The sequence below is a fragment of the Gobio gobio genome (assembly GCF_949357685.1).
Source record: "Gobio gobio genome assembly, chromosome: 19".
NCBI classification, from domain to species: Eukaryota; Metazoa; Chordata; class Actinopteri; order Cypriniformes; family Gobionidae; genus Gobio; species Gobio gobio.
The window spans coordinates 32,398,752-32,424,565 of NC_137112.1; the positions used below are offsets into that span (position 1 = coordinate 32,398,752).

General features: G+C 37.5%; 1 protein-coding gene across 3 annotated transcripts in view; it reads right to left on the reverse strand.

Moving 5' to 3' along the window:
* Positions 1-25,814, reverse strand: part of LOC307143393 (plasma membrane calcium-transporting ATPase 1-like) — a 139,679-nt gene that overhangs the window by 35,790 nt on the left and 78,075 nt on the right. For all 3 annotated transcript variants that reach the window (XM_079844922.1, XM_079844924.1, XM_079844923.1), the window contains exons 3-15: positions 23,046-23,243; positions 18,617-18,874; positions 17,985-18,110; positions 13,868-13,993; positions 12,637-12,672; positions 8,608-8,790; positions 7,559-7,773; positions 7,150-7,392; positions 5,820-6,064; positions 4,890-5,118; positions 462-641; positions 294-381; positions 17-123 (exon numbers count right to left, since the gene is read on the reverse strand). In XM_079844922.1, the coding sequence (XP_079701048.1) occupies positions 17-123; positions 294-381; positions 462-641; positions 4,890-5,118; positions 5,820-6,064; positions 7,150-7,392; positions 7,559-7,773; positions 8,608-8,790; positions 12,637-12,672; positions 13,868-13,993; positions 17,985-18,110; positions 18,617-18,874; positions 23,046-23,243 (2,234 nt within the window). The remainder of the gene's footprint in view (positions 1-16; positions 124-293; positions 382-461; positions 642-4,889; positions 5,119-5,819; positions 6,065-7,149; positions 7,393-7,558; positions 7,774-8,607; positions 8,791-12,636; positions 12,673-13,867; positions 13,994-17,984; positions 18,111-18,616; positions 18,875-23,045; positions 23,244-25,814) is intronic.

Below are 25,814 nucleotides of genomic sequence, written 5' to 3' on the forward strand. Positions count from 1 at the left end.
AAAAAACATGACTTACCATAGCAAAGCCAACATCTGCTTTTTTAAGGGCAGGACCGTCGTTAGTGCCATCTCCAGTCACAGCCACCACCTGTCTCGTTTCTCCAACTGTGCTGTCAATGATGCCTAAAAGACAACAACGCAGGTTCTGCCTCAGGGTAAACTAAAATAGGCTCATAATAACTCCCCTCCAGTGGCTTTTTGTACAACTTATTTAATATTATAATACATCGGTATATTATAAAACGATTAGGTGTGAAAGCGTAGACTAAAATAACTATTCGTAAAGATCTCACCTTTAACCAGAGTGTGTTTGTCTGTTGGGGAAGAACGAGCAAGAACACGCAGTTTGGGCCAGACCTTGTCAAGACGCTCTTGTTCAACCTACAGATAAAGGCAACACTGAAATAAGTACTTTATATGTCGTTTTAGACATCTGTAGAAAAAGTGCTGTAGCTTTTTACCTCTCCTTGGTCATTGCGAATCTGCTGGTTGAAGTCTTTGCCCTCTAGGCAAAGGAAGTCCTCTCCAGGCTGCAGGATTCCACATTTGGTGGCGATGGCACGGGCTGTGTTGATGTTGTCTCCGGTGACCATACGGACCGTGATGCCTGCTCGCTGACATTTAGCGATAGCATCAGGAACCTGCACACCGGAGGAAAAGAAGGACCATTATTTGGCTTTGTACAAAATTTGTTGGGCAGCCACTGCCATATAGTTATTCATTCAGACCAGTGTTGAATTTGGTGATAATTGGATTTGCAGCAAAAAATAATAAATAAATACAGATCAATTCAAAGTAGTCTGGATGGACTTGGGTTAATTTAGCAATTACTTGTCAAGAGTCCAATAATTTTTCCTAGTTGCTCAATAATTACAAAATCTAGGATAAAAGAACCCATCCGTTAATAATCCAACATATTCCCCATATTTTGTCAGGGATTGCTGAGGAGGGATATACAGGTAGGTAATAGAACAAGTAGTTTATGTAGCCACATGTGCCTCGGCAACCTGAGTTTAAATTCACTGAATTAAGGCCACAAAACGCACAGAAAATATGTGTCCACAAGACTTTTGACTAACGGATGTTGTTGCCTAGAGTTTTTGCTTCAAACTGATTAGAGAATCATTGTGCCTACTCATTCACATATAACAATATATTGATTTAAATTTTGTAAGACACTTTTTGTTTACAAAGCCCATAAGTGAAGAGGTGTGAACGATCATGAATAATGCTGTGATTCACACCTGAGAGAACAAAAGAACCACATAATGAGCCACATAATAAATTAGCCTTTGACTGAGAGGGAACTAAGGAACAGGACAAAAGTAAATATATATTTTTGTAGTTTATTTAGAATATAGTCAACAATATAAAGTGAGAGCTAAAGGCACAATGTCTGGTTATGCCTGCACTCAAAAAGGATAACATAAAAAAAAAATAAAAAACATAACTTGTGTTTATGCTTGGAGTGACCTCATTAAGCTTATTATTAATGTAGCTGTGGCATCTTGCTGTAATAAATTATATTTATTAAATATTAAATGTTTTTTATATATTACAAAGGCTTAGTCCCCATGGGGAAGAATTCTCCTGCATTTGGGTGTCATTGTGGACTTATGAACATTTCTTCCTCAGTGTCATTACTGGCAATCTTGACGCGGCGTCCTGACAGTTTGTGGTGCATGTTAAGTCGTAAGGGTACCAAGACTACTTTATACACACGAAGGGGCTGGATCTAGAGGTTGTGTGTGTGTGTGTGTGTGTGTATTCTGGATGCTGGAGTCCTATGTAATTATCCCCACTCAGTCTTGTGATGAATCACATACCCGTAATTAGAACCAATAAGCTCATTTATTTATAGATAATTAAAAACCTCCCAGTGTTTCCATGGACAGAGATGCTGCATAAGTGATGCATGTGAAAAACATGTTGCATGATACAAAAGAAACTAGTGTGTGCATTAATAAAACTCTAGAATTGGCTCTTGTATTGCCTGTGACAGCAGAAATAAACTAGATAAGCTACAGATGGCTCTGATCATTACTGCAAGAGAGTGATTCTCACTAGGACAAAAACATTCAATCCGATCTCATCGCCGCTACATGACCCTACGATTCCATTTCAAAGCTGTAAATGGGCAAGCACCACTATCAGACTGCTAGCTTAACATAATATTGTCCTATGCACCAACTCAAGTCATAAGACACAGGCTTTTTATCAGCTCAAATTCCGTTCACTGTTAGAAGCAGCTATGGAATGGCCTGTGTGAATGTATTGCAGTCAGACTTAAAAACAAAGTGTCTGACAGTATGGTGAACGGAAAGAGGACAACGATTGATTTAACAAGTGGCAATGGTTTTTGCACACACCAATGAATTTTGATGCAATTCAAATTTCTGTTGTTTTTCCGCCGTTTGTGATTGCTCAATTTAAACGTTTAAAGTGTCCCTATTATGGTATTTTAAAGTTTCCTAATTTTGTTTTGGAGGTCTCCAACAACAGGTTTACATGCATCAAAGGCCAAAAAACTGTTACATTTTCTCAATGTACATTGCACATCATCACTATGTTCAATGATTCTCAAATTACTTGATGGATGAATCAGTCTCTCTAAATCCCTCCTTTCCACGAGCCTACTCTGCTCTGATTGGTCAGATGGCCCCAAACTGTTGTGATTGGTCTACCGCGTACAGCGCGTATTTTGGAAACAAACGCCATTACCATAACTGAACTCTGTTCAGGAGGCTTCCTGTTCCTAAAGCTCAGCGATTGTACACACTGTAAAGACAGTGACTGTAAAGACAGTAATGATGACGTTGATTTGAGATAAATCCCAGAGTTAGTCCGAATCAATGATGAAACAAATGGAAGAACTAATTTTTCAACCCGAACCTTGAGCAGGACGTTTCTCAGCGATGCTACTCAGTTTGAGGTACATTATGAGATGTTTAAACTGTAATTCCTCACCATCAGCATTAACAAGTGTGCGTCCATCAACAAACCTGTGTGTGTGTGGGTGTCTCTAACGTATTGCTGTTCACGTGGCCTGTATCAATAACAGCACATACGTTAGCCCAGCACTAATGTGAAAGACTGATGGAACATTAAAGTTTGCAAAAACAAATCTTGCTCCATCCTTAACCTTTACTCAAAGTAGTAAGAATGAAAATCTGCATTAATAGACAGTTTTAGGTAATGCTGCAGCCCACAGCTGATTAACAGTAGTATTTCAGTAAGACAGTAATAACATGAGTTAGCTGGTTAGTCAGATACCTACACAATATGAAACACAATAAACACATTGTAGAGCACAGCATCTTCTCAACATGATGCTATTCAGTATCCGCTGCTCAACATGATGCTATTCAGTATCCGCTGCTCGACATGATGCTATCTAGTATTCGCTGCAGTGTTCCAAGTTTTCCCTGGTGTCTGCGCGGTGTGCGTGCATGCAATAAGTGGATGGACAATATGCTAATGTTTTGTTGATGTCACAACGTTTAATTGACTAAGAGTCGACTCTTACTTTTGAGAGACAATAACTTTATATACGCTGCACTTTCAGATTTAAAACTTTGCAGGATGTTTTCATTCACTTAGAACTTCAATTTTTACAGAGAATGCAATCACAAAAATCAGTTTCTACACAACGAAATACTTAAGAGCGGAGCAACTGGAAAAATTTATATTCACTATGAAAATTTTATAGGGAGCTGCAGAGATTGTTTTTTTTGTAGGCCAAAACCCTGAAACAAGTTATTATTTTTGTACTTCCAGTTTCATCGTCCTGAAGTGAATTGTTTTTTTTTGTTAATTGCCTGAAATAAATGTCTGTGGTTAACAAGCATAAGATGTTTTCATTTTTTATTCTATGGCATAAAATTGATCAGTAATACCTGAATATTTTTTTAAAGATTTTACTTTTACTCTTTAAAGAGGCAGTTGCTAAAAAGTGACTAAATGGCACTACAGAGAGTGTAAGGGACATTAAAAGTCATTAAAAGAAGTTAATTTGTGAAGATTATCATGATAAACCAAACATGTAAGCTTCAAACTTATTTTCCGCAATAACCCAAAAGCCACTAGAAAAATGCTATTATGTTTTTGTCAAGGGAACAAGCTGGATGCTAACTTTCGGATTGGCAAACCAAAATGTGTTATCACTGCAGCATTCTATCAACTGCCATGACTTTTCTTTGACTCCTTAAAAAAAAAAAAAAAAACACTCTTCCATGGACAATTCCCTAACAATTTCAGGCTCAAATTTACCGGCTGATCACTTTACCCCCCTTAAATTGATCATAATGATCAAAATGATGCTAAGCATACTTGACAGATAAAAATAACTCTATAGAAGTATCTATATTCCATGTATAGAAAAAGGATGATTTATATTCACACTGTAGATGGGAATAATGATAAAATGGAGTGTACCACTTAAAAAAGCCTGCAGGTATCAATTTAACCTAAATATCAGTCAAGCGTTCTATTATAGAATTATATATGCCACCTCATTTGAGGGATGCTGACGTCAATCCTGCACTGATCCAATATCCATAATCAAAAACAGCATAATCATGTTGCCCGTAGTGTACTTATTTTACAACCTTTAAGAGAATTAGGTCAGTTTGTCACTCCACCGGTGAGGCTATTCCTGCCCACACTTTGACATAGTGTTAGACACTCTGCAAATAATCCATCATCATCACATGATAAACACGGTCAATACATTTTCATTAGATGAAATGTGGCGGGTTGCTCCAGTCGCGACAAACCGTCCCCTAATGCTTGTCATGTCTCATTACTAATGGAGGCCTGAAGTATACAAATGTCCACTATGGACAAGCACAATGCTATCGGCAACAAGCAAACTGGATCATTATTCTCACCTCATGACGGACAGGATCTTCAATGCCCACAACACAGATGCAGGTCAGGTCATTCAGAATTTCAGCCTCGTTTTCCCAGTCTGGCTCGGTTGTGAAGTCCCTCATGGCTACGCAAATGGTCCTTAACCCATCACAGGCCATTGGCTCGATCACTTTCTGCACCATCTCATCCCGATCTTTGGCCTTGAAGATGCGTTGCTGGCCTGAAGCATCAAGGATATGGGAACACCTGACATACAAGAGAAAGGTTTAATAAACAATTATTACATTTTGTTGCAGTCATGACTATAAAATTAAACAGTCAATTATTTTGCTGCTGTTCCTTTAAGAAATGCCTCTTAAGCCGGGAACACACTACACGACTGTCAGGCTGATTATGAATGGAATTTGGTAGTTATGACTGATCATGCTCAAACGGGCCGAGTTTGTTCCAGTTGCGCTGAAATGAAATGTGTCTAGAGGCGATAACGGCAACAACAAAAAACCTGAAAAAGACACAGGACTTTTTTATTTAAGTTATGTTTAACGTTTCATAAATAAAACCACCAGTGTTGTCGGCATGGGTTTTCCATTTTTTTTCTGCACAAATTGCACTGTAAATAAGTAGTGGCACTGTTGAGTGTGGCAGAATGTTCCGTCATGACTCATCAATCGTTAAGTGTGTTGTATAGTGGACAGGTTTGTGCTCCTCTCTGACTGTCGAAGACAAAAATTTAAAGTCTTTAAGTGTGTTGAATTTAGTCACTGAATGTTTCAGCTAGTCGTTAAGTGTGTCCCCAGTTTGAACTGTATCAGGTTTATGACCCAAGGACTTCAGAAGTCATTTTTGCTGCATTATTTCAATAAATTATCTTTTGAGAGAAACTTTCTGTCCAAAAATACCAAGTAAACTTTGTTTTAAGAGTTTGAAGATCAGTTTATTTAGCATACTTGCGCAGAACGATCTCAGAGGCACCCTTGCTGTACATTCGGAAGCCTGGACCATTGGCGTTCTTCAGTACGGTGCTCATGCTCTTCCGGGAGGAGTTGAATGTGTAAACCTTATAAAGCTTCTCCTCAGGAACCTCATCTCTAATAGGCTGATAGTCCCTCTTCAGGTTCATCACCATACCAAGAAGGGCACACTCTGTCTTATTACCCACTTGCCTTGGCAGACCTCCCTCCTTCTCTGGGGGCTATGGGAGAGAAAGATACATTGAGAATAGCAGGCAAAAAAGTTCAAGAATAATTATAAATGAATTAGGGCTATCAATTGATGTAAAAATGTAATGAATCATAATTGATTTAATTAAATATGACAATTCTTTTATCAAAGCTGTTTAGACCATGATATTAATTTTTTTTTTTAATTATTATTATTAGTAATATTTTTACTTCTAATTTTCATTTTAGTTTTGTTCTTAGTAATTTAGTAATGTTATGTGTTTTTCTCATTACATTTTCTTTTCATTTATTTACTTTTTAAAATATTACTAATTACGTTTAAGTTCAATTATAGTATTCAGTTATAAGGCCCTGTCCTAAACCTGGAAAATGCTGCCTTCGGAAGACACATTTGAAGGTAGGAAGGCATCAAGGCATGTCGGAATCTAATGTTAACTTCACTTCCGGTCTCCTGAAATACCTTCATCTGATCGTGTTTTTGAAGCCAGCATATTTGTATCTTTCGCTGCCTTTGATATGCCACAATCCTGTGCTTGAGCTGGGGGGAAAAAGTTGCCGTCCGAAAGTTGCGTTTGCTGGTCAGTTTGTGTGCAAATGTAAGGTTTTTTTTACCAACATTTTCCACTTCTGATGTCATTTCTAGCAAGAACTTTACTAATTGTCATTACTAATGTAGTAATTAAATATGTGTTTAGTTCTCACCAAAGCTCTCTCCATTTTGCTGTAGATCATTAAATGGTTACACTGCCTAAGAAGTCTGTCCGAAATAAGTTTTGTGAGGTGTCTTCATGCACAATAGCTGCCTTACAAGCCATTGTCTGATAAGGCAGCGAGGCAACAAGTCAGCTGCATAGGTTTTCGGATGCAGCCAAAGTTTTAATGTATTCCCTGTTTTAGTGCTTAGTCAAAGTTAGTTGTCAAGGCAACATTTCTGTGTGAATGGCTCCTTAGTAATTTTGTGCTGTCTGCTCTCAATAAGTGTGTTTTGGCTGGGGCTGGACTGTGGACTTTCAATTTGACAACCTTATAATTAATAAACAAACAAAACAACAGTTCACTCATTCATCCATCTCATTTATGTAAGGCTAGTTCTTACCAGGATCTTGGTAGTGTATGCTGAGTTTATGGAGATGCTGTTCACCAGTAACTCCAGAGTCTGTGGATTTATGGCCTCAGGTTCAGGAAGGCTTTTATAGTGTTTATCACATATGTAAGCCTGCACCACCGTCATTCGATTCATCGTCAGCGTTCCAGTTTTGTCAGAGCAGATGGCAGTAGCATTACCCATGGTCTCACAGGCATCCAGGTGCCTTACCAGGTTGTTGTCTTTCATCATTTTCTGTTGAGGAAAGACAGTTAATCTGGTTTTACTTGGGGAAAGGAGTGTGTTTTAGCCCTTAACATAGATGAGCAAAAATGTAGACTAAAAACGTATAACCACCTGTAGGCCCTCAAGATTAACAAAATACAGGTTTGTGTTGGAAAACGAACCCAAAGGCTCTCACCTTGACGGAATAAGCCAGGGAAATAGTGACAGCTAGAGGCAGCCCCTCGGGCACGGCCACCACCAGCACAGTCACACCAATAATGAAAAACTTCACAAAATATTGTATGTAGACGGGAGTACACTCTGCCGTCCACTCACGACCCTGGACACCGAATGTATCAATTACAAAGTACAGGATGAGGATGATGACGGTCATTGCAGACATGATGAGACCTGCCAAGGAGAGGGAGTTTCAAGACCAATACATTGAAGGGGAATGCAGAGCCTTCTGACTTTTGTTCATAACAGCAACAGCTGTGGTCTGATGTGCTCTATGTAAATGTTATTTGATTGGGTAACTGTAGGAAGTAAGATAATTAGGTGAAACACAGCCCAAAGGGACAAGCCTGTTTCCATACTAGATGACACTGTTTCTTTAAGCAGTAAGTAAAACAAACCTTGGGAAGCAAATTAACTAATTTACTAAAAGGATGTCATCTTTGTGCTTTGCACAAGCAAACACATGGCTAATTAGTATAAATATTGGGCAACATTTATTTGAAAGTTATTTAGATTTATTTGTGTAAAGATGTTAATAAGAAAACAACAAAAACAAAAGTGCACCTTTAAACAGTTTTCTGTTTATTTGTGCTCACAATTGGGGTTGGCCGATGTAGGTTAAAAAAAACAACAACAACAATAAAATAAGTGTTATTTCTATAAAGGAAGTATAATTTCAACCAGACAGCCATTACTGCCAAGTAGACTCAAAATGCTAATTAATCAAAGTCAAATGTCAATCAGTGTTTTAGTTTTTGATATTTAAATTTAAATCAGAGATACTAAAATATCTGTTTTTTTACTTTCTTGAAGGATCGCAAAATGAGAATTTTTATATTGACAAAAAAAATCTTTGCAATTCTGTCATTAAATTCAATATGTTGCCCAGCCCTACAATAAAACTTGTGCATCGGTATTACACGAAAAAAAAAAGTGATATTTAAATATCTAGATCAACATGAGTTAATCAGCCACCATTGATTCTCAGGTTATGTGTGGCTTCCTAACCTGCTTTTCCAATCTGAACCGCTAGCCTGGTCAGCTTGCCCTGCAGGACCGACTTTTCTTTTTTGGTGACGTTGACCTTCTTTTTTATCTCCTTTTCTTCTTTTTCCTCCTTCTCCTCTGACTCTGCACCTTCCTCACTCTTCAGAGGTTGGATCTCCAAGGCGATGCCATCCTGGGTCTTAGCTGTGGAGGTTGATTTCAGGAGTGGTTATGGGAAAAAGGGAAGAACGTGCCAAAAAGGATGGAGATGAGAGGTGGGGAAATGAGGGAAATGGGAAGAGGGGAGGAGAGAATTGGCAATTCAGTAACAGCTAGTGGGCAAGTCATACAGTGGGTTCCTAGAGAAATATACAGAAGAATCATAACAGAAGCTCTTATTTATTGTTAGTTGACTGGGCTTGAGTGAATCTAGGCTGGTGAGGAGAAAACTATAAATTCATGGAGCCATTCCCCGGCAGGTTATGGTGCGCACAGTGAATTCTAAGTAGGATTCAAGCAGCACACAATACATTTCAATAATACCGGACCCTACATTGTCAATAGCCAATGAGCTTCTAAGTATTGTTATGAAATATAAAAGAAAAATCATTACATTTGTTATTAGTTGTGTAAACCTGTGTAATCTTTAAAGTTCAACCCATAATCTACTTGTTTTAAATAAATCCTCTTAAAATCCTCAATGAAAGTCTCTTCTTTGTATTGGGCATTTACTTTTATTAGGCTGAAATTAAATCAGCCTTTTATTTCTCTTATGGTTTGTATTAATGTGCCATCATGGCTACTCTGGTAGTCGTATCTGATGACGTTCAATTCACTTTTACAGCAACTTATTGAACTTGTGCAATACTGTAATACCAACTAAATGTATATTAACTAAACCAAACTGTAAAATACGTAAAAGGCAGCTAGTTTTAACATCGGTAACTAACTTGATAGTTTTAATTCAATTATGCTATGGAAAGGATACAATGACATTACCCACTAAAATAGAAACTTAATGGAGTTGAAGATCCAATTCAGCCACTCTGGATAGGCATTGATCCCTCACTCCCAATTCCCATTAAGTCTTTTTAAAAGATACAGAGAGGCCACGTAATTTTCTTTTTGCTGTTAGCCTATGTATCATCTCAAACATGGAGTGCAACAGTCTGAAAATCTGTAGTAGTGGAGTTCTGAGGTTGAGTTTGAGAAACAGTCCAAAAGCCTACCTGACCACCAGTCACAACAAACAACTGACCAGAACTGACAGAGCTGACCAGAACGACCACACATGAATCAGGGATTGATGGACGGACTGACTGTCTGACTGACTGACAACACGAACAGAGGCACGCACAACGAACAGGAGAGTGATTTACAAACAACTTAAACAGAAAAACAGTCCAAACAGCCAGAGATACAACCACCACAAGAAACAAGGATCAAGAGGAAGACAAAAAGGATCAGAAAGATTTTGGTTTATTTTTACGCTCCCAAAAGAGAGTGCAGTACCAGAGAAAGAGGGTAAAGGTGAAAGAAAAGGTCGAATTTTGACCAAGAGAAGAGTGTACAAGACAGCATGAAGTCCTGAGCCACACCCTAGAAAGAAGCAACAGTGAGAAAAACAAATAGCTAAAGTAAAGAAACGGACAAAAACAACAATCCACAGCCGGTCCATTTTGCAAGGGTGCAACTCCCACATAAGCCACGCCACTAAGCATTGCATTAACATCATAAACCATCAGTGAAGCTGGGAATAAAAATTGTATCGGCAAATGTGCATCTCTACAAAATCTCTAGGCCTTATTGAATGAGTCAATGCGAGACACTGTCCGTAACCCACTATACTTGCAATATATATTCTAAGTGAAACAATTATAAAAAGAATAATAAAAACAAAAATTGAACTTAAATGTATCTATCATGAATTGATTAGATTGTGAAAAGTGGGTGTTTTGTACAAGATCATACCATGGGGGCAAGTTTAAATACTCTGGCTAGCATTTTAAAAACAGAGGAAGACACTAAATACATATAATCAGTTAAACCAATACCAGCTTGTGTAAGTGTTTTTGTGCTTGAGACCAAGGGCAAAAGGAAGGAGATCTGTGCAGACAAAATGAGCAGTTCTGTCTGGAGCAGATGCTCAGTCCCCAAGCGCTACAGGAGGTGGGGCTGGGAAAGGGGTTGTTGGGGTCAGCCAGGGCAGAGTGGGCACACTCTTAAACTGAAAATGTTCTGAAAATGTTCACAGATGACCCGGACGAGCACACAGAGATAGTTTGCTTCTGAAAAGGAGAGACTGCTAAATGTCATTAGTGGAAAACTAGATCTACAAAAAGAAATATCATCAACACTCAACAATAAAGTTTCATTAGTTAACGTATTAACTAACATGAACTAACCATGAGCAGTACATTTGTTACTTTTTTTGTTAATCAATAGCCCTATTCGCACGGGATTAGTATTATCTGGGGACCTCTGGTGATTTGTAATAATTGCAGAGAATGTCTGTGATCTTAATCCCTGTAATTTGTAAAGTAAAAATTCCCCCGTAAATTACCTACCATATTTCGCCAAACATCGAGGTCCTGTGATAATATTAGTCCCGTGCGAATCGGCATCTCTGTGATTTCGCCAGGATTAGGCGGAACGTATATAATTTTTGCAAGGTTTTTGTTTCCTGTGCGCATTTCTATCTTTATCTTTCACAAAGAATGGAGCTAGGCTGCATATAATGCGCACCGTTTTATGAATTCCCGTGCGGCCACACGGATTATACTTTCACTTTAGAATGAGCAACAATTTCGGAGTAAATAGCTTGAATGCGTTTAATATTATTCTTGATGAAAAACACAAAAAACAGAACAGTACAATGACAAACTCGCTTAAATGGGCGCTTTTACATTTAGCTTTGAAACTGAATCTTCCGCCGTATATTGTTATTGTATTGCTCAGTTCAGTTTTTAATTGTAGCGTCTGTTCTCTAACTGAACTAAATTATTTGTATTACTAAAAAAAAAAAAAAATTATATCGATGCGATATCTATAACGAAAAAAAACATTTACAAGTCTTGACATCATATCTGGGAGATAAGTCAGTAAATTCGAGTAAAATCACAGGCTTGTTTATCCCGTGCGAATGCACCACGCAAAATTCATATGCGGGGGAGTAATTTCTAAATCACACGAATACAAATACAGCTGTTCATGGTTTGTTCATGTTAGTTCACAGTATTTTTTTATGATGCCTTTCTGACATTTTTTGGATCTTAAGTTTTAGAGGAATGGACTTTAAATGGAGGGACAGAAATCTCTCAAGTTTCATACAAAAATCTTTATTTGTGTTTGGGGTTGAACGGAAATCTAGATTTGAAATGACGTGAAGGTGAGTACATTTTTTGGGTGGATTATACCTTATAAATACAGTAAGCTGAGTCTTGGATAAAACTATATTGTGAATCATATAGTTTACCCCTAAATAATTCATATATAAAGTACAGTACATTTTCATTACTGTTTTTAAATTTTTTTAATAAAGTTCAGTACTATATTATGATTGTTTTCATTCAGTATCCATTTCAAAAACTATCGGTTGATTGATCGGTTATCAGCCAGCATAGGCCGACCTAGTTATCACTATCGGTCGACCTCTATACGTCATGCAAAAACAAACCTTTTAAAAATAATTACTTTGCTTGGAACTACACTATTATTTCTCTAATGCACACTAAGGATGAATTTATTTATCAAAAAATACAGTAAAAACTATGTAAAAAATATATTAAACTAACCGTGATTTAAATCGACTGACAAACAATGAACTTGCAAAGACTTCTGGCTGCTTAGTGCCGTTTCCAGCAGGTGAGAGTTGCACCCTTTAACAGTAAAGCGAGGCGAGAAGCTCCCCTGGGCTCAGCAGGAAGGGGTAAGCAACAGCGTGAAAGACAGAGAGAGAAAGTGAGCCAGTGAGTGAAAGGGACTGACACGAGACTCCGAGACTTGCTGCTGAATGGGGAGGGGGGAGGGAGAGGGAGTGGGTAAGGTTACCTTTGTTGCGATTTTCAGGGGGTCCTTGTTTTTTACCTGTTTAAAACGAGAGAGAGAGGGCGGAGGGCTGATATAACATGACTCAAAGTAAATAAACCAAAGACAGAAAAAGAAAAGAAAGAAACACAACAACAAAAAGAATAAAAAACTAGATAAGTAACACTACATTACATGAGTATATGTGGGATTGGATGTTTCAATCTATAGAAAAAGACAAGGACTGGAGGGTCTTTATGCAGGGTACACTGACGGCTCGGTCATTGTTTTTGACTGTGGCATACAACTGACATAACCTCATTATGATTAGGGGTTTTACAAATTTCCTATTTTTGTTCGCTTGCATCACAAACTCTGATAATGCCAACAGGCTTTGGCTGAAACCAAAAAGCAGTTCTCTCAATTTTTATTGGCAAACACACCGACAAAGATATTCTTGGAGCATGAGGGAAAGGGGTAAATTACAGCAATTTTCTAACTAAAAGACAATGGCTGAAATGTCATTATAACAAAAATACAGGAATCGACATTTTCAAAGTTTTAGAGCTGTTCTTTTAGCTTATAAGGCAATAAGTGAGTAAACTATTTAGACCAGTCTGACTGTTGAATTAAGTGGCGACCCAACAAACAGGAAGATGAGAGAGACGCTGAGAGCTGACAGCATGTGTTGTCAGGGTTTGACATACCCTGGAGGACCAGGAGAGTTGGAGCATGCAGAAGGGACATACTGCATGCTAAATTGAAAGCTAAAATAACATGACGAGAATGACCGTTTATTTGACGGTTCAATTATCATGATCATCTCATATATTCATAAGTGGTATGTGTGTAGCAATAACATAAAAAAAAGATATATAAAAATACATATACCCAAATAGAAATAACTCGCTCAAATTGTGTGTATGTGTGTGTGTGTGTGTGTGTGGAGGGGGGTGTAGAAAAATAAATTCAAATAAAAAGTGTTAGTAAAAAATGGAAAGTAACTCAAGGGATTTTGTACGTCTCCAGCGACATACTGTGATTATTTCCCAAATCAATGTTGAATTTTAACCATGGTATAGAGTTTCAGAGCAGCAGGCATTTTTGGGGGAGGGAGACAATTCAGCAAATCATGTAAATGGATCTTACCTCTGGCAGGCTGATGGTTTGAACCTCCCAACTAGAGAGGTAGACTGGTTTACTCAAAGAGAGAGGGAGTTATCCAAATGAGAATGAAAGTATGTTAGATTCTCACCTTTCTTCACCTTCTTCTCCTCATCCTCACTGCTGGCGCCCAAGAGGGTGAAAATGATTCCAGTCTGAGAATTCAGGCCCACGGCAGTGACCACCATTCGGCCAGATCCCTCCATCACATGAGTTCCTGATTGAAAAAAGTAGGAAAGGTCATCACGATACCAGTTGTCAACAGTCGATACCAAATTTAGTAATCCTGAAAATCCTGAAAGCCAGCAACAAAACTTTAAATATGATTCAGGCCTTAACTGGAAACCAGAGGAGTGAGATCAGGAGGCTGTGCCTTTGACTGATTAAAGACACATCACACTCTTATTTGTAACAACTAACATTATTTAAAGCAAAATATTAACTAAATATCCAATTCATTAATACTAATAAACTATTTCAATTAACAACCTTCAAGTATTTCTCAATTAAATAAATGTTATTTTTCTCAAAATAGTCAATAATAAAGCTAACTAAACTTAGCCATTAAACTAGTATTAGATTAATGTTAATGGGTTATGCAATTTAGTTCTGTCACTCCAACCAGATTTTATCATAAAAAGAGGTCAAATATCACAGCTGGAGTCTTAAATCTTTCAAATGATACACAGTTTGTCAATATCAAACAAGAGTGTAATGGTAATAGTGTGCAGTTAATGTTGTACAACAATAATCTGGGGCCAAATCATAATTAAGAAAAAAAACTAACTTTGAAAGTAGCATGGTGTAGCCTAGTAGCTAAAGCTCAAGGTATGTAGCTTAGAGTCATGAGCTATTACCATCCAGTTGCATCTGGGTCCAAATGCTCTTTTAGATCCCAAAAGCAAACAACAAACTGTGCTAATATACTCTCATAGTGAGCTGCAGTGTTGATTCTATGCTGTTGATCATGATCCTAATCTTTATCTCCATCCCAAAATCTCAGTTGGCCAGAATTCTTTTTTTTATTCATTAAAATATTGTTGTCCAAGACACTGCGAGCCCGGAGACTAGTATACACCATGAATTTTAAAAAACCTTAGCTTAAAGGTGTGCTATAAATGAATAGTGCTCATAAACGGCTGTTGAGATGGTATTCTCACCTAAAACAGAGTAAAGGCTTGCACCTGGAAACAGTATTATCTGAAGGTCAATGCGTCAACTGCATATGCAGACCAGGGGTCTCATTTATAACCGTTGCATAAGCACAAAACAGGCCCTGAAAGAGGCATACGCTACTTCTGACGCATAAGTTGTGATTCATAAAAACAAACTTGACGGGAAAATTTGCGCACCTGCACTCAAACTCTGACCCATGTGTACGAACTCTTTTACTAGAGTGAGAAAAGTAATGAAGTAAGAACAATTTAAAACTCTGTTTTCATTTTGATAAACACATTTACATTAATGTTCCAGTTATATTAATGGTGATATGCACTGAAATTATATAAAGTCATTACTCAGAATTAAAAAAAAAAAAGAATTTAGAAAGACATGTGGAGGTGCTACTTTTGATCACTTTTCCTGTGACACGCTGTTTTAATGACAGCAAGGATTAAATATAGGCTAATTCCAATAATTCCTCTTTAAACTAAACTGCAGATCTCATGTTACGACAAAATATGTTTTAGCGAGCATGATGATCAGTGATGCACATTTACTTCGATATCACAGACACTGCAGGATTCGGTGGTCAAGCGGTCCATTATCCGGTATGAACAGGTCCAATGATAACAGCTTACTGTAGCCTACAACCACAGCTGCACGGACACGAAGTGTAAAGACATCTTCACAAAATTATGAAAAATACCACTGTATTTGAAGGATACAACTTGAAGAAAAATTAAGATTTGCACGTTTCCTTTTTTAAAATACTTCGTCAGTGACCCTCTGAGTCAGATGATTGTATTTACGCTGCAATAAATAAGTAGGCCAATCTGTTAAAATTAAAATAGCCTAAACATCCTGTATGTTCACATTATCAGCAAAACTGCATGAATTTGAGTTGAAGGGTTTAAAATTAACAAAATATTTTGAATTAAAATAACATTTGGCCCGTGGAAATGAATGAATAAACTTTATTTAAAAAAAATATCTAAGTATTTTATACAATCTTGTTTTTATGGATATCTTGATATATTTATTCTAAAACATAAAAAGGATATTGGATGATTGTCAGCAATGTACTGTGTAAGGCACAAATGGCATTTATGTACCTAATATTTTTCAATGTCTTGTACCTTTGACAGTGTTCAACATGGTGTCATGTGGATGGTAATATGCATGCAAATGATATGCAGATGACGTTATGCATAGTAAAACTAGGCGTTGTAAGCTCCATATATGGTGATGTCGGGGAGGAGACAGGGTGGAGATGCACGTACGCACAATCTTCTGCAGGCTGTGATCTATAAAGGGATTTTTGCGCAGGTTCTGGCGTACACATGGTTTTATAAATCTGAATTTTTTTGTGCGTACGCAAAATCTAGCTTTTGTGCGTACGTACACTTTTAGGATGAAATCTACGCAAAGTTCTATAAATGAGACCCCAGGGCTGGCTCAGGAGGATTGTTTCTAGGGCTGGGTGATATGGCTGAAAACTGTATCACGATATAAGTGTTTCATTTCGGTCGATATCGATAATTATTGATATTTTAAAATAAGGACCAGGAGAAAAATATTTTACATTTAAACATTTTTATTTGAAACGTAACCTTCCTCTGATTATAATCCCCTCAGTTGTAAAGGCAGAAATGTCAACACAACCATGGAAAACACTCAAATAATTTAAACATAAACACAAGTCTAAAATCACAATGAACACTTAACAAATATCTCTTAACATTAAGGTGCATTGCCTCCATTAGTTCTTTGTAACGGTTACCGTTTAGATGCTTTGTCATAAGACACTGATGCTGAGTAACGTTACCTCTCCATGTAGTTTCATAGGCTGAATCCGAAATCGCCCCCTATACCCTTAAATAGGGCACTATTTGAGGGGACAGCCATTTGTAGTGTCCAAAATGATAGTGGACGTTATTGAGGGCACTCATTCTATTCCACTTTGCACCGCATTAACGAGTGTACAGCCGATGTACACACATCTGTCCAAATTCGCTCACTTGTTTTCATTCACTCCTTCAAGTGAACTGTATCAGTGGAGTAAAGTAGGGAATAGTGATTGAGGGTTTAGGGGGCGATTTCGGATTCAGCCAAAGTCAAGAATAGCGAACATCGAGTATAAACACCTCCCCAACCAAATGAGGCGCGCGCGCTGTCAGCGGAGGCTGGCACTGCGGAGTCAGACGAAAGTATAAACAAGACAGTCTTGCATAATTTGCAGACGACATTGGTCTGACTACAGTCAGACTTATAAAATCCAAAAAACTCCCATACTGGCGAGCTGACTTGTTTTCCTGTTTTATCAACAATTTCCTCGCTCGCTGCAACAATCATTTTCCACTTATCACTCCACGCCGGTTCTGTTTTACTGAAGAATGAATCCACCACGAGACAATGATATGGCGCAACCAAACATGATACAGTTATCCGATTGGCTGTTAGCCTGTCACTCCCTACGTTGCTTGGTTACCAGAGAGCGAGTTCCTTTGTTCATGCAACCAAACTTGCTTCGCAACCTCTGGTTTCTTCCGACGAAGAAAAAAAAATGATTAGAACGTTTTATCGAACGCATTTTTAATTGATATCGATTACGTGTCTATTGCGATACATATCGTTGTCGTTTTATCACCCAGCCTTAATTGTTTCTGTAGTGTACTGTGAGTCGCTTTGGATGAAAGCATGTGCTAAATGACTGCTTACCTTCTGAATTACTGCTGCTAAGTGGTTTCTAGAAAGAGTAGAGCATATATGCCTAGCCCATTAATGTGGATTCTAAAATTAATATAAATTTATATAATTTAAAAGTTACAATCAGAATAATAATCTGACAGGATGAAAAAATATTAATTATTCATATTAGCAGCACTCAAGCTGACATCAAGAAAAACAACAATTTGTATTTTTTTTTAATTCTCTTTCTAAGATCCTAATACTCTGTATATTTCCATGTTTAATCCCAGATTGTAATCGCTTTTGCACCCTACAACATAAGCTAACAATTTAAAGAGGATGCGGAAACTCCATCTCACCGGAAAGGAGCATGGGGTCCTTCTCCAGGGATTTGCGGACATGATCGGCCTCCCCAGTCAGAGAGCTTTCATCAATCTTCAGGTCATTACCCTGGATCAAGATACCATCAGCTGGGAGAAGGTCACCTGATCGAAGAGAACATGGGTGGTGAATGACTGTGGGATGACTTTGAGTGAGTGAGAGAGAGAGAAAGAGAAAGAGAGATACAGAGATAGACACATTCAGCAATTCAACAAAAGGAGAGGAGCAGAGGCAGATTTGGCGACCATGACGACAGATCTCTCCTGTGGCTCTTGGACACCCCACGCGTCGCCCACATTGCAGGCACCATGAGCAGCAGCACAGTGACTCACGCAAGCCGGTAAGCATGAGTCATGATTTGTGTCTCAGAGAAGACTGGCAGTCACATATGATCCATCACAACCGCTGGTGAAATCAATGAGAAACTCGCATCTGAGGTTTAATAAAAAGTCAAAGGGTTCTGGAGAGAAAACTATGCCTTATAAATGCCACAGCATTAATAAAACACAAATATGGCAGAGCTCACTGAATACAGTGATGCGTCACATCTAGATCCGTCATACTGTGGAAATAAATAAACAGGTTTATACTGCATTTCCTAAGCTCTCACCGTATTTGATTTGTGCGATATCTCCCACGACGATCTCAGCCACAGGGATCTGGATGACCTGACCCTTGCGGATGACTGTAAACTTCTGCTCCTGTTCTATGCGGCTCTGCAGCCCACGGAACTGTTTCTCTTTACTCCAGTCATTGAAGGCCGTAACTAGCACCACAATTATAACTGAAAACAAGATGGCAGCACCTTCAATCCATCCTGCCTGGGCCTCGCCCTCATCTTCAGCACCCCCAGCTGCTTGGCCACAGTCTGGAATAACATTAAAACAATACGAGAAAATCAATCCCCTGTGCAAAAATCTGTATCTTACCAATCTAAACAAAACATACCTTTTAAACAGGTTCATACAAGCTTTAGAGACCATTAAGAGTCCAAGCAACAATAACAGCAGCTGAACACTTATGTTTTATCAGAGTCTCTTCTTTGGAAAGTTTCCTCTTGCCAGAAACATGTTTTATCGCAGATTTACACTTCATTGACCTAATTTCCTCCTGGAGAACTTGATAACTGTCTAAGGTCATCCTTGTGGTTTGAGCCATATGGGTAATAGGAAGAGCCTGCAGTCGCAGCCAAATTCAAGTTTTTCGGCATTCAGAGCGGTGCTCAAGTCCCAAATGAGGCCGTTATTAAAACATAAGACGCCAAAATGTTGAATCACTAACATAGTCAGAATCAAATCGAAAAAAAATTCATTACTTTCTGGACAGTAAAGAAAAGGCAGAAGCTTGACAAAACTTTTACACTTTTTCCCAAAAATTCTTACCAACTGCAAACTTTTGAACGGTAGAGTGTGTGTTCTATCTCTCTCTCTACAGGGAGTGCAGAATTATTAGGCACGTTGATTTTCTGATCATATTTTTTTCCCAGGCACATTTGACCAAATCCAAACCACAGTAATCCTAATAACTACTATTGATTTAGTATTTAATAATGTATAAGTGATATATAATTGTTCATGAAGGCTGGAAATGAAAATCACCTTATATTCAGGTGTGCAGAATTATTAGGCATGTTTTCTTTTACAGATAAATTGAGCCAAAAAAGAGATTTAACTCAGACTGAAAAGTCAAAAATTATTAAATGCCCATGAGAAGGATGCAATACTAATGCAATACTAGACATTGCAGTTAAGGCGTGACCATTGGACAGTGAAATGCTCGTTGGGTCAGCAGGATCTGACAAAAACAGGTGGTGAAGAAAAGACACCTGTTAACTGCAAAAGAATTAAGAATTAAGGTGAAGAATTAAGGGTGAAACCATCAGGAACCCTTTAGTCTCCAGCGCCACCATTTTCCAAAGCTGCAACCTACCTGGAGTCTCCAGAAGTGCAAGGTGTCAGGATCTCAGAGACTTCAGTTAGGTAAAGAATCCTAAAAAATGACCCCCACTAGATAAGAATCATAAGCTGAAGTGTTGTAAAATACATGAAGAAGGTTTTTTATAGGCTTTATGGACAGATAGGTTGAGAGTGACTCTTGAAGGACCAGCACCACATCCTCTAGTACCACTGTTTGAAGAATTCATCTTCCAGAATCTGGCAGTACGTTTTGGGAGTTCATTTTTAGTCCATCTCTGCAAAACGGACTTCAGGATGGACTAAAATGAACTCCCAAAACGTACTGCCAGATTCTGGAAGATGAATTCTTCAAACAGTCGTACTAGAGGATGTGGTGCTGGTCCTTCAAGAGTCACTCTCAACCTATCTGTCCATAAAGCCTATAAAAAAACCTTCTTCATGTATTTTACAACACTTCAGCTTGTGATTCTTATCTAGTGGGGGTAATTTTTTAGGATTCTTTACCTAACTGAAGTCTCTGAGATCCTGACACCTTGCACTTCTGGAGACTCCAGGTAGGTTGCAGCTTTGGAAAATGGTGGCGCTGGAGACTAAAGGGTTCCTGATGGTTTCACCCTTAATTCTTCACCTTAATTCTTAATTCTTTTGCAGTTAACAGGTGTCTTTTCTTCACCACCTGTTTTTGTCAGATCCTGCTGACCCAACGAGCATTTCACTGTCCAATGGTCATGCCTTAACTGCAATGTCTAGTATTGCATTAGTATTGCATCCTTCTCATGGGCATTTAATACTTTTTGACTTTTCAGTCTGAGTTAAATCTCTTTTTTGGCTCAATTTATCTGTAAAAGAAAACATGCCTAATAATTCTGCACACCTGAATATAAGGTGATTTTCATTTCCAGCCTTCATGAACAATTATATATCACTTATACATTATTAAATACTAAATCAATAGTAGTTATTAGGATTACTGTGGTTTGGAATTGGTCAAATGTGCCTGGAAAAAAAATATGATCAGAAAATCAACGTGCCTAATAATTCTGCACTCCCTGTATATATTATAGTTAGTCCATGGTTCAATACATACCTCGGTTTTTAAACACGGTTTTCGGTCCAGTTCTGATGGCTTGTCACATTAATTTTTTGTTATTCTATTCTTAGGCGACAGGAACAGCAAGAGGTTAAGGAGAAAAAATACTTATTGCAATACTCTTTCTTTATCTTACTTAAAAGAATTGAAAAACCTACCTTTAACTTAAAACTTTACTTTAAAAAAACCTTGTATTCCTAGTGTATTGTAATATAATATAATATAAATATATATATATATATATATAAAGATTTACACTGGTAGCTCAGAGCTGTACAGCAGCATTAAAGTATGAAATTGAATTAATAAATGTAAAAATAAAACACTACATAGACGTCATTATAAAATATACATTGATTCTTAGCTACTGTATTAGTTTTTCAGTCAGTGAGTTATTTTCTCTTTGTCTACAAAGGTCCATTGTTGTTGTATTAACATTAAAGGGATAGTTCATTCAAAAATGAAAATTCTGTCATCGAGAAATGAATACAGGTTTGAAACAACATGAGTGAGTAAATAATGACATCATTTTAGAGGTGAACTGTCCCTTTAAAGATTGCGTGTTCACTACTGCACTGCTGTAAATTTAAGACCTCCGATATACATCTGATATACAGACACACGCGATTTTACTTTCACTTTAGACATAACCGACTGTGTTTATGTTAACCTTGTCTGTATTTGACAGTATTAGTGCAGTAAGACGACTATTTAGTCCTGTAATCACGTGTTTGACAGGCGTTTAGTGCGCGCGCTCCGAAAAGCGCATGTTAAACCCGCTCGCGCGAATGAAACCGGCAAAGCTTTTAAATGCATGCAAATAATGAACTATCGTGATTGTGAATAACTATAGTGTTCCATGAGTATAACTCTACCACTAACGTGTGATGTGAATGTATGTCGCGTTGTTCAGTATATTGGGATGGAGGCAAATTATAGAATTTGTAGAAAAATAATAAATTAAATGCAAAACCGACAAAAACGCAATTCACAAGCGCGTATTCAACCGTGAATGCCGTACCAAACGGTTCAATATTATATGGAGAATTGTGGCATCCCTAATATATATATATATATATATATATATATATATATATATATATATATATATATATATATATATAAAATGTATTTTTGTATTTTTTTTATTTTAGTAATAATAGTTAAGGAGAACTTCAGGAACCAGCAGAACACTGTCACTTCTGAAGCAAAGACGACCTCAAAACCGCGTATTAGCATCTGCCACTGAATGAAGAACCAATTTAGCATCCAGAGTTCAGACTTTTAAATACTCAAAAACAAGAGAAAACAGTTTATGTTAAAACAGTTAAAACAGTCACATTATAATGTGATGAGTGTGCAAAGCCTACTACACAAGTATTTCGGACCCACTTTATATTAGGTGGCCTTAACTACTATGTACTAACATTTTAATTAATCATTTGATACAATGCACTTATTGTGTACATACATGTTTTTACATTGTACTTACATTTAAAAAAAATACCTGCATGTAATTACGTCTAATTAATTTCTGTAGTTACATTTGTAATTACACAGTTGACACTTCCCTTACACCTAACCCTACCCTTAAACTTACCCATACCACCACACCTGTCCCTAACTCTACCCGTATCCCACCTCAATATCAGCAAAGGTGTTTTGCAACATTATACTTATTTTTTTATGTGAGTACATAGTACTTAAGGCCACCTAATATAAAGTGGGGCCAATATTTCTATAATCTATATTTTCACATATATCTTTTTTTTATTTATATATAAATTTATTTTTTAAATAAATAAATCTGAAAAAAAAAAAAAAAAAAAAAAATTTATATATAAAATACTAAAAGATACATTTTAAGTATACATTAATTTCACTTTCCATTAATTATTAATGATTACACTAATGATTTCAGTTTATTTCAAGAATGTTTTCAAATCAGTAGTCCAATTTAGTTTGAGTGCAGGAAAACAACCCAAACAATATTGAAACAGACTTATTGAAAACTGTTTAAAGTCACTACTTACTGTCACTGCTTTCGCCTTGTGGGTGGTAGAAGGAAAGGCCCAGAGAAATAATGGCTGCCACTTCCAGAATAATGAGGGTGACATCCTGCAGGGCCTCCCATACCAACTGCAGAAAGGTCTTGGCCTTCTTGGGGGGGATGAAGTTTTTACCAAATGATGTGTGCCGCTTTTCCAAATCAGAAGGGTTACCAGAGAGGCCTGCAAAACATACAAACACTATTATTAGTACAACAAAATGCATAGTTCTGACTCATTGGATGATACCAGTCACTGCAAAACAATGGAATTCATTTTAATGCAGCAGGTATATATTTTTATGCTAATTAAATATTACTGAACACATGGCTCAATGATTTTTACATACACTGGGTCACCAAAATATGGTAAAATTAGCTTTTTGATATCATGGACAAGAGGTATTTTGAAATCACTGATTGGATTGTATACACTTGAAAAAAAGAAGTCCATTCAACTTGACATTGAATGTACCACCTTATTTGTGGCTCATTTGCTTTTTAGACCATAGTGGTCGCAGACAAATGAGATGTATCGATGAGAAGCCAGTGTCATTTGTTTTTCTGCGTGCATAATTCAAAACAATACCTAAAAACAAACTCAGAAGTGGCAAGGAAAGCAAGCTCAACTAATCGTACACACGGATTCATTTAATATGGAAATAATTAAGCATGCCTGGCTGGCACCTATGAATTTTAAAAGGCTCTCCATGCCATGTCAACTTTCATGAGTGCTTTGTGGTAAATGGTGTTGGAATGGTCATCGCACATGTTCATGGGGTTATTATTTTAAGACGGGCACTCGCTCTCGCTCGCTCTCACACACACACATACACACAATAAAAGCAGTCAGATATTTCTGTGTTTCAGGTGGATTATCATGGATATGCGTGTCAAGGTTTATAGGAGCATCGGAACAATTAATCAGAGTTGAGAGCCAAAGTGCTTGTAGCCGATAAGCCCAGAATATTGAATGAGTTTTAGCCTTTGCTTTAATCAACCAGAAACTAGTACATGGTGTTTGGGAGGGTTTAGGCAAAATATAAATTTCGTTAAATGGATTTCTCACAGAAACCATTTTGAAACAAGGCTAGTCATTTTTCTTCTTTTATCTGTTATACCCCCACACTTAGCTAAACATTTGCCCTGCCAAGATGAACCACACTCACAAATCAATCCACATTCACAAATTGCAGACAGATCAGATGTGATGGACTGCTTTACACCATCAGCAGGACTTTTAAAAGGGATTGAATCTTGTTGCATAATTTATTTAGAAAAACTGACAAGAGGAACATTGAGGAAGAATGCACAAACACTCTCCTCCTCTCCAGAGACACAGCTGTCAACTGACCAGTCTGTTGATGATTGACACTGCAGCAAGGCTTCCAGAGGGGACAGAGCGCAGAAATCTAGCAACTGAGATTTTAGATAAGAAACAAAGATACAATAAGAGTTTGGTCATGTAGAGGACAATCCTTATTTACTAATTTATTAAATGGATAGCTCACCAAAAAAATTAAATAGTGTAATTTGCTCACCCTCATTGTCAATCCAAACCTGTCACACTCTTATTTTGTTCTCCTAGAACAAAATATGTTTGGTTCTTTTTTGTCCATACAATGAAAGGGCATCTGTTGTTTTGGACCCCATTGACATTTGTTGTGTGCAACATTTTTTTTTCAAATTATCTTCTCTTGTAGTCTGCAGAAATAAAGTTCCGTACACGTTTGTACACGACATAAGGGTAAGTAAATGATGATTTTCCTTTTTTATTTTCACTTTACAGACTTGCGCTTGTTCCTTACATATTAATTTATTAAATATTTTGACAATTTGAGTTACCAGGGGCTTGCCCATAAGAATCATTGTAACCAAATATTTCTCTATCAGTGAGGTCGTGTTCAGTAATCAAGCAATCCTTCTGTTTGCCCTCTACTCTAAACAAGCTAAAAGGTCAGAATTGATTTTCCAGAGATTTCCCCCTCTTTATTTCTCCCCATAAATTTATCTTTCAACCCACTCCAGGCCGACCCGTGAGTGATTTGTATTTGTTTCGACATTTACGGGATTGGAAATTAGGCCGAAAGCATTATGGGCCTCTCTGTGGAATATCAAGTCGATGTGGCATTTATTTAAGCATTTTGTGGATCCTCCACATTATTTTGAGCTCTTTATTTAAGCTGGATGCTGTTTTTTTTATACCCTGTCAACATAAAGATGATGTATCAAGATGCCAACTCCTTAAAGGTGCAGTGTGTAGTATTTATGACAATCTATTGGCAAGAAATGCAATATAACATAAATAACACTGTTTTCAGTGGTGTATAAATACCTTACATAATGTACCGTTATATTTTTATTACCTTGACCCATTTCAATCTTCATACACCGTGGGTCCCCTTACAGTGAAATCGCCATTTTGTGCCGTCATGTTTCTACAGTAACTGCTCTACAGAGCGCTAGTCACTCTTTGCTCTCTCTGACGACAACATTTTTGTCCTGTGTCGGCCACCGTAGCTTCTCTATGTGCTTCGAAATGGACGGGGTGAGTGGTGGGCGATTGCAATTCACAACCTCACCACTAGATGAAACTTTACACACCGCACCTTTAAAAGGAATGGTTCATCGGAAGCTGAAAATTCTGTCTTCATTTACTCACCCTCAAGTTCTTCCAAACCTGCGGTAACCAAAAAGTTGATGGACCCCATTGACTTGCATAGTATTTTTTCTCCATACTATGGAAGTTAATTGG